Genomic DNA, 9,835 nt, shown 5'->3' with positions numbered 1-9,835 from the left:
CGCTACTATCTAACGTTAGCACTGTAACCTTATTCTAAAACTCATCAGTCATCACTGACTCCGGTTGAGTTTTAAAACTCTGGGGTTGCGTTTGACTGTCTTGGTTGTAATATTACACTGGCTCTCCTCTTCCGTGTATCTAACGTTACCTTGCCAACGGCTACGTCTATAATGAGGACGTAATGGAGGGAGGTGGAGTTGCAGGAGGAGGAGGATGGGACTTTGGAGGGAGGCGGGAGTTGTGGATATTCAGATTTTTTCTAAGTGCTGTGTGAAATGCAAGAAAGGTAAGAGTTGCTTTAACAACAGGATGCATTATTTCATTAATCTATTTTAATATGAAATATAAAAACACACACAAGGCTGCTCTGCTGCTTTCATTGCCTCTGGTACAATGAGGTATTCATTATTATCATTTTAAGTCAAACTGTATTTGATTTTTTACACAGTTCTGAGTAATTTTTTCCAGTCGTTGGGTAGTGGTGTTGCACATGGATAAATAGATCAGCCATGCAATAATAGGGTTGTGCAGGCAATGTTTCCAGGTTCAGTGAAGCAGATAGAAGTGATTATAATGGTTGCGGTTTGCTGCAGCCATGCCCTGGCTGACGTTTCATGCCGTGTCTATGTCCCATGTGTTTTTGTTGTAACCTTGAGAAAGTTCCATTCCTAAAGTCTCTGAATCAGTGGAAGTTAGAGGCCCTGTATATTCAGAATAGGCTATCACAGCCAGCTTCTCAGATGCTTGTATTTGGTACTGTATAATTCAACCAATGCTGTCTGCATTTCCTTCATACTGTGCTAAGGAAATTATGGATTACTGCATCTTTTAAAGACTGATTTTGTTTCTGTTGATATTTTGAAACTCAGGAACTAAGACAAGCTTTTTTAAATTTGGGGACATTTTAAAAACTTTTGAGTGTATCCACATCAGCTCCAAACAGGCCTAAACTAAATGCATATAATGAAGATGGATGAACCACATAGTCTGTGCCATTTATTCTAAGGAAGTAAATAAAGCATAGAATAAAGTTTATTCCAGTTGAATATTAACTTACACAATTAGAAGTTGCAAAAGCAATAATGGCATTTCAGGAAAAATAGAATAATGTGTTGTGTTTAAGTGTTCTCACTCATATTATCCAAGTTATCTGTCACCAGCTATTCTTTCACAATAACTTAACATTGCTATTACTATCAGCCTATTTTCTGGCTGTGTTTCTGAACTGCATAAAGAAAATGGATTAAGTCTGTCTAATGAAACCAAGTGCACGTTTTATGACTCAATGCCACGACCCATGATTGCTTTCTTTGTGTTCCTCTCTGGCCTCAACAGGATAATGTAACATTTGGGTCCAAACAGTGACACCAAGAGGCCAAAACTTGAGGCCAGGATGGCAAATACCTCAACTACATCTGCATATTTGCCTGGTGAACTGACATAAGCAGGGACAAAGGCCACCCACACTGCACAGAAGATCAGCATGCTGAATGTGATGAGTTTGGCCTCATTGAAAGTATCTGGAAGATTCCTTGCCAAGAATGCTAACAGAAAACTGAGGATGGCCAGTAAGCCAATATAGCCCAGTAACACTCCAAAACCAATGGTGGACCCAACTACACACTCATAAACTATCTTGTCATTGTGGTATTGAGTGTTTTTATTAGGAGCTGGTGAGGAAGAGACAAGCCAAGCAGTGCAGATTGCTGCCTGAATAGAAGTAAGAACCAGAACTGTTCCTCTCTGCTGTAAAGGACCAAACCACTTCAGATGGGATCCACCTCCTGGCTTGGAGGCCTTGAACACAGCCAGAACCACCATGGTTTTCACCAGGATGCATGATATACAAAGCACAAAGCTGATCCCAAATGCTGCATGTCTCAGTTGGCATGTCCACAGCCTGGGACGTCCGATAAAGAGCAGTGAGCAAAGGAAACATAATTTAAGAGACAGCAATAGCTGGAAACTCAGTTCTGAATTGTTGGCGCGTACTATAGGGGTGCCATGATGACAGATAAAGATTCCCAGCACAACAACACATATAAATGTGCCCAACAATGAGGCAGTTGTCAGGCAGATACCCAGAGGCTCATTATAGGAGAGGAACTCTGTTTCCTTAGGAACACAGTGGTCACGTTGAGGGCTGGACCAGAAATCCTCTGGACAACTGGTGCACTTTATGGAGTCTGTGAAAATAGGGAAAGTGTTGATGTACATGGTTAAGTTATTTCTTCAAACCGCAATTACTAAATACCAACCAGTTGTATTGCTGATCTTCCCCTCAGAACAAGGGATGCAGTCAAAACAGCACTCAGGTTCTCCCTTCTTTCTGGCAATGCGGGTACCTGGAGGACAGCTGTCACTGCACACTGACCGGGGTGGCTGTAGAGAGCAAAATAAATATGTGTTATTGCACTCTACTTTACAGTGGCATTATGACTTATCCATGGTACACCAAATAGGTGACCGAAAATCAGACGTAACCTGTTTGGATTCAAAGTTCCAGAAGATTTTGTCTTCATCAAGTGTGAGTTCTTCACCTTTGGCTGACTCTTTCACCTCACCTACATTCTGAACTTTAGTTCGTCTATCAGGGAGCCACAACCAGTTCATGACATCATATATTGGTAAGACATCACCATTCTCATCAAACAACACTTGATCACCAAATGTTGTGGTGAAGTTGACCTTTTCCAAGTAATACACAAGCTATGAATATCAGAATAAGAGATAGAGGAAAGCCAGAAATGAAAACAGTTATTTTATGACCATCCTGAACACAGTTGAATCCAGTATTCAATAATCAAACTGCATACTACACTTATGAACATATGAACACATTAACAATTTATACAAAGCATACCTTTTATAGTGAAATCACATCACTAACAATATTGTGTTCCCAGTGCCAAGACATTGTCTTGTCTCAGACCTTATAACACTATACAAAGCTGTCACCCAGTGGTAGGTAAAATCCTTTCAACTATCTGCTATGCAGTTTATGATTAATAATCTAATGGCATTGAGCCAAATGAACGGTAGGGTGGTGTGGTGGGAATGTAAAAGGATATCCCACCTGCCATGGCTCCAGTTTTTGCAAACTGCCACAGCTGTGCCCACTGAAAGGTCCTCTCCCCGGCTCACACTGCAGCATGTCATCAAGAGCATATGCCAGGGCATACACAGCCTTGTACACATTATACTCTGGCCTGAGGTTGGAAATGTCAAATAATTCAGTGTCCACATTCTCTAGATCTTCCTGTCCAGTGCATAGAGATCCCCCAGCCTCCACCCAACCTGCTTGAGGTGGTGCAAATTTACACTGAAATGTGTGTTCCCAAAACTGATTTACCTGAAATATATTCAAAATAGGGGTGTAACATTAAACTTCAAATGAACAAGTGAACAGCAGGCTCTGCAGACTGGCTCAAGCATGTCTTCACCATATAAGCAATGCATATTTACATCTTGGGCCGACAGCCCAGCTATCTTATGGGGCTGGCCAGAGGCCAAGCAATCAGCCAGTCTAAACCGACACATTTTGAATAGGAACTGCAGTAATACGATGGAATGAAAAATTCCAAAATACATAGAATAAAAGTTGTGCATTATAAAGACTTTTTCAGTTAGGTCTACTTTGGCTATATTAAAACATTTAAAACTTCCAAACATAATCATAATGGTGATAAGCACATCTGGGTGATGCTGTCAAATGTGTATTAGCATGTTGGATGTGTTTACATTCACAGACTCTCCAATGATGGAACAATGCAGACACACCAACCTTGTCTTATAACATTAATCAACTCTTTCTCTGTTGCTGTTGACCAGGAACTCTCAGGTGGGTCTTCAAATTCCAGCATTTCATTTATGCTCAAAAGTCTTATAAATACCCCATTAAATAGCAAGGATAAACTCTCACCACGTTATTTTCATAGCTGCTGTTGTGGTCAGGACGTATTTGTAACACAAAGTCCCTGAACCCTGGTATGTGTCCTCGACGGATAGCAATGCCCAGAGTGCCACCCAGATACGGCATGAGCTGAGGAGTCTGAAGCGCAGTAGCTGCAGTCCAGGCTTCACTGGCCATCCACTGCAGGCCTGTCACATTCTGCCTCACCACCTGTGAATTGCATTGTACAAAATACATAAATTCATACTGTCATGACATGGTTGATATCTTCTCTTACTCAATTCATAAATAGGTGAAATCGTGTGTTTTACACAGTATTATGAGCAAAGTGATGCATGTCATCATAACTGGACGTCAGTGAAATTTGTCTGTGTTACTGATTTCACTCTAACACCATGCAGAACTTTTTAAAAATAAGAAGTGTGATTCATAAATCTATTTGTTACATGACAGCATTTTATTGGAGATTAAAACCTTTGGTTTGACGATTAAAACACAAAGTTGAAAAATTAGATGAAGTTACAATTAAGTTGTATTTCAAACCCAACCTCTTTAATGAGGTTAATCGTGTAGCTTTCATGTGCAAACACGATGACCACACGAGCTGTAGATTTCCTCATAACCTCCACAATCCTCCTTAGTTCAGCTGGATCATTGTCCCAGGGCAAAACCTCTAAGTAGGCCAGACAGCCTCCACCAGACTGAGCCAGGTCAGATTGGAAGGATCGGGCAGCATGGAGTCCATAATCATCATCACTGACCAGCAGACCTGCCCAAGTCCAGCCAAAGTGCCTGAGAATCTGAATCATAGCACGCACCTGAGTAAGTACAGAGTGGAGGGATTAGTGCACAGGCTGGAATAATGTTTGAGTGGAGAAGCTGCTAAACAGGTTCCACATTGGACCATATTTAATTATTGTCTTTCTGCTTTGTTAGCTGAGACCAAACAGGTCCAGTGACACATAGAATGTGACACATTTTACACAAAAGGAATATATAATTCATTGCAGTACAAGGAAGCTCTTTCTGAAGAATGTTTAACTGTACATGCTTTTTTAATTCCATTTGTATTTGCTGATAGATGGTCACCTGGAAAGCATCACTTGGTATCGTCCTAAAAAAGGATGGGAACTTCTGCCGGTCGCTCAGGCACGAACATGTGGCAAAATAACTCACCTGTGAAAGACAGACTGTACATCCTAAAAACATTCAAGCCTTTATTGACTCCTTCAACTTTTTAGGTTTGATTAGTTCATGTTTAGAAATGACTTTTAATCTGAAATTAAATCAGAATGATTCAAATGAGGTATGGTGGTACACTTACCATAGGTACTTTGTACAAACCTAAGACAGTGGAGATGGCAATACAATGTGTAGAGGAAGAATCACCCACAATTCCTAGGACTGGAGGGTTTCCTGCACAGGCCTTGTCTGTTATGAATTGCTCCTCTCGACCACTGGCTAATGACAACGCTGCACGGAATCCAATTCCTAGTGAGAGGCAGTTGTCATAAAGACTATAACCCAGAGTCACATTTGGCAGCAGGTTGGAGTTTCTGTTGATCTCATCAATAGCAAAGGCCATGGTCTGGGCCCGCCTGAATCCTACAACATCAAAACTAATAGAAAAATACCACTGTTGGAAAATACAACAACTGTTCTGACATGTACATGCTCAAATACAGACTTTGTAAACAATTAACCAGTTGAACAACAACAATTATCATAATACTTGAATATGAAATGAATAAAGACGACCAATCAAAGAAATAGGTCTTAAATGACAGACTGACAGACTTACCTGTTGCAGGTAGGGTGTTGTGGCTCTGAGGTAAAAGACAGGTCAGGAAAGACAGAAAAGAAGTGGACCTGAAACAGCCCACCCAGAACCACATCTCCAGCCTTGTGCATCCCATTTAGATGAAATTGTCCCAGTAACTGGCAGGAGGTGGAATAACGAGGAGAGCGCATGGCAGAGGACAAGTAGAAATATAACAACATGAAATACATGAGTAAGAACAAGTTGAAATAAAAAAATGCAGACATGACTGTCCTCCTGTTTACCCCTCTCTGACCTGGTGTCAACTCCTTTTATTGACTAGTTTAATGTTGCACACCACCCATCAGGGCATAAGCAAAAGTAGGGGCAGGGCCTAATATACACATAATTTGACATTATATGTACAGAATTAATTTGTGCACTTTTAACAACATTTCAGCGTGGTCATTTTGGCTAATTTTTTCAACCCAAATCTAAGTTGTGGAATACCCAACCTCTCGCCAAAATCAATTTTGCCATTGCATATTTTTGCAAACCACAGATATGTAACATTTGTACATGAATATCTAGTTGATATGTTGAAATTTCAAATTCCAACAGTGCTGTGGTTAAAATGTGGTCATGCCTAGGCACAAAACAACTTGGTTGCAGTTGGGAAAAGATGAGAAGGGCCAAAACCACAATTCTTCAAATGGTGCCATTTGAGGCTGGCTCCAAGGGAATGTCCCATTAGACTCCTATGTTAAAATGCCCAACTGTACTCCAAAAATAAACATGTTCACAGCCTTGTACCAAAACAAACAAAGAAAAAGTTTTGGTCCCTAAAGCTGATTTCAATAAGCATGACAACTGCATGGGGTCTAAAGTTTTATATAACTCAACAATTCAGATTTTATTAAGGATTAAAGTTACACATCATCAAGGGTGTGGCCTCTTTGATTGACAGGCTGTCTGCAAGGTGTCGCCACAGTCAGTGAGTCAGATTCAATCCTCCATCCTTCACCTCTCCACCCTTTTATCCAAAATTGGTCACTTCTGGCTCCAAAAATCCAAGATGGTGACAGCCACAAACGAATGTGTGATGTCAAGGTGGCTACGTCCATTATTTTTATACGGTCCATTGTATTGGCTTTAAATACCCAGTTTTGGTTTCGCAATCACCTCAGGAAACACAGCAATGTCTCACCAAAAATCAACCAGTGTACTGTAATTGTTTGTTGGTCTCAAACAGCAGTGTATATTGGTCGGTGACTTGGCAGCTATTTTACCTAATTATCTCACCATCCACCATTCACCGCTGTTTGACAACGAGGTTAGCTTATATACATGTAATCAGAACTATGTCACTTATAGATGTTAATATATATGAAATGTACAATTGTAATGTGTCCACGGTTTGCAGAAACTTAAAATGTCAACATTTTGTTTTGGTGACAGGGCTGGGTTTACCACTGTGATTAATGACCTACTGATGTTTGCACAACAGTTATGTCATATTATGTCATAAAATGGACCTAAATACATACGTATATTGAGCTGTAGATAAAGAAGATAGATCGTTTCGCCTTCCAGTAAAAAAAATATCCTGGGGTTGTTGTAAGGAAAATGAAAAGGGAAACAAGTTTTCTTCTGAATCACTTTGCAGGTTGATGCATATATGTATCAGAAGAGTTACTTCATACTGTGTACAACCCCAGTTTTTTGTGACAAGCACACCAAATTACCATTGGTCAAATCAGGACAGAGTATGTCCACTTACGTGAAAGCAGGTGGCGATTTGTTCATAGATTTCTCAGCCTCTTTCGTGTCGGCTGGTGTTGGCTCGGCCCTTTCCATGTCGGCCCCTCATGGGCCAGCCTATCATTTGTGGAGGAGCTTGGGGCAGAGCAGGGCCAGGCAAATTATCACAGCTTTTTAGCCTCCCTCCCTGCAGCTGGTTGCTCATCCCCTGACCCAGTTTTACAGGGAGCTGGAATGGACAAGACTCTTAGACTGGGCTTTTCTCTTCAGTTCTCCAGATAAACTTACCTCTCAGCAGACATCCAGGGCGTTACAGAAACAGGCTGTGTTTGTCATTCCCACTCACGACAGATAGAAGGGGGTGTACTCTGTGTACCCCTGGGTCCCAAAAAAGATGGGAGAGTTAAGACCCATTTTGGATCTCTGCACCCTAAACTGATGCATTGACTGCAGAATATATCATATGCTAACTACTCCCTATCACTGCTGGAACTGCTCCTGCTGGGCAATTGGTTGACCACTGTTGACTTAAAGACATACACTTTCATGTTGAGGTGGCTGCAAAGCACAGGAAATTCTTGCATTTTGCGTTCCATGGGATAGCCTATGAGTGCAACAGACTGCCGCTGGGCTATTCCCTGGCACCTCGCACCTTCAGCAAATGTGTGGATGTGGCAATTGAGGGTCTTGTTTTAGGAATCTTTTTTTTTTTAAGATATTTTTTGGGGCATTTTCAGTCGTTAATGGATAGGACAGACAAGTGTGAAAGGGGGAGAGAGAGAGGGAGTGACATGCAGCAAAGGGCCACAGGCTGGAGTCGAACCTGGGCCGCTGCGACAACAGCCTTGTACATGGGGCGCCTGCTCTACCACTAAGCCACCGACGCCCTCATCATCATGGCCAAATCCGAGGGGCTGGATATGTTCCACACAGCAAAGTTGATCTTACAATCAACTGGAAGAAGAGCAGCCCCCTTTACACCAACTGATAGAGTAGCAGTACTAACTGCGGTCATCCATCTGGTTGCTGCCAACTTCACTGTGTGTGTGTATTGAGTTTTGCCAAGTGATATTGCAGTTGGTTATGGAGGGTATGGAAACATATGCTATATAAACTGGTAAAGAATTAATTAACTGGATCACTTAACAACAGGATGCATTATTTCATTAATTTATTTTAATATGAAATGCAAAAACACACACAAGGCTGCTGTACCACTTTTCATTGCCTCTGGTACAATGAGGTATTCATCTATAATTTTTAAACAAACTGTACTTGTTTTTTACACAGTTCACTGTAGTTTTTACCTGCTGGTGGGCCCTGGTGCTGCGCAGGGAAAAATAGACCAGCCATGCCATAATGGGGTTGAGCAGGCACTGCTCCCATGTTCACTGAAGCGGCTAGAGTTGGTTATAATGGTTACGGTTTGCTGCAGCCATGCCCCGACTGACATAACATGCTGTGTCCATGTCCCATGTACTTTGGTTAACAGTGCCATTCCTAAAGTCTCTGAATCAGTGGAAGTTAGAGGCCCTGTATATTCAGAATAGGCTATCACAGCCAGCTTCTCAGATGCTTGTATTTGGTACTGTATAATTCCATCAATGCTGTCTGCATTTCCTTTATATTGCACTGAAGAAAGCTATAGATAACTGCATCTTTTAAAGACTGATTTTGTTTCTGTTGATATTTTTAAATTTGGGAACTGAGATGAGCTTTTTTGAATTTGGAGACATCATAAGAACTTTTGAGTGTATCCGCATCAGCTCCAAACAGGCCTAAACTAAATGCATATAATGAAGACGGATAAACCACATAGTCTGTGCCATTTATTCTGAGAAAGTACATAAAGCATAGAATAAAGTTTTTTCAAGTTGAACGTTAATTTAGACCGTGAAAGTCACAAAGGCAATAATGGCACTTAAAGTGCAGATCCTTTGTACTATTTAAAGCACCCTAGGGAAAAAATGAATAATGTGTTGTATTAAAATATTCTCGATCATATTATCCAAGTTATCTGTCCTCAGCTATTCTTTCACAATAACTTAACATTGCTATTACTATTAGCCTCTTTTCTGCCTGTGTTTCTGTATTGCATAAAGAAAATAGATTAATGTCTCATGAAACTAATACAGGTTTTATGACTCAATGCCACGACCCATGACTGCTTTCTTTGTGTTCCTCTCTGGCCTCAACAGGATGATGTAACATTTGGGTCCAAACAGTGACACCAAGAGGCCAAAACTTGAGGCCAGGATGGCAAATACCTCAACTACATCTGCATATTTGCCTGGTGAACTGACATAAGCAGGGACAAAGGCCACCCACACTGCACAGAAGATCAGCATGCTGAAAGTGATGAGTTTGGCCTCATTGAAAGTATCTGGAAGATTCCTTGCCA

The 9,835-nt window shown here is 41.1% G+C and overlaps 2 protein-coding genes across 2 annotated transcripts in view; both read right to left on the bottom strand.

Moving 5' to 3' along the window:
• Nucleotides 1–1,276: 1,276 nt before the first annotated feature.
• Nucleotides 1,277–5,855, bottom strand: LOC126407816 (extracellular calcium-sensing receptor-like). The gene is made up of 9 exons (XM_050073049.1): nt 5,716–5,855; nt 5,239–5,533; nt 5,004–5,090; nt 4,463–4,732; nt 3,924–4,124; nt 3,078–3,353; nt 2,486–2,710; nt 2,260–2,383; nt 1,277–2,187 (listed from the first exon to the last, which is right to left on the bottom strand). The coding sequence occupies exons 1-9, from the start codon at nt 5,823–5,825 to the stop codon at nt 1,277–1,279; spliced, it is 2,499 nt and encodes an 832-aa protein (XP_049929006.1). The 5' UTR covers nt 5,826–5,855.
• A 1,631-nt stretch (nt 5,856–7,486) lies between these two features.
• The window catches only part of LOC126401704 (extracellular calcium-sensing receptor-like), an 8,218-nt gene continuing 5,869 nt past the window's right edge, over nt 7,487–9,835 (bottom strand). Inside the window, exon 8 of the mRNA XM_050063133.1 lies at nt 7,487–7,663. Within this exon, the coding sequence (XP_049919090.1) occupies nt 7,487–7,663 (177 nt within the window). The remainder of the gene's footprint in view (nt 7,664–9,835) is intronic.

Source organism: Epinephelus moara, chromosome 2 (assembly GCF_006386435.1).
Source record: "Epinephelus moara isolate mb chromosome 2, YSFRI_EMoa_1.0, whole genome shotgun sequence".
NCBI classification, from domain to species: Eukaryota; Metazoa; Chordata; class Actinopteri; order Perciformes; family Serranidae; genus Epinephelus; species Epinephelus moara.
Note: the sequence above shows the minus strand (reverse complement) of the source record. Positions and strands in the feature narration are given on the sequence as shown.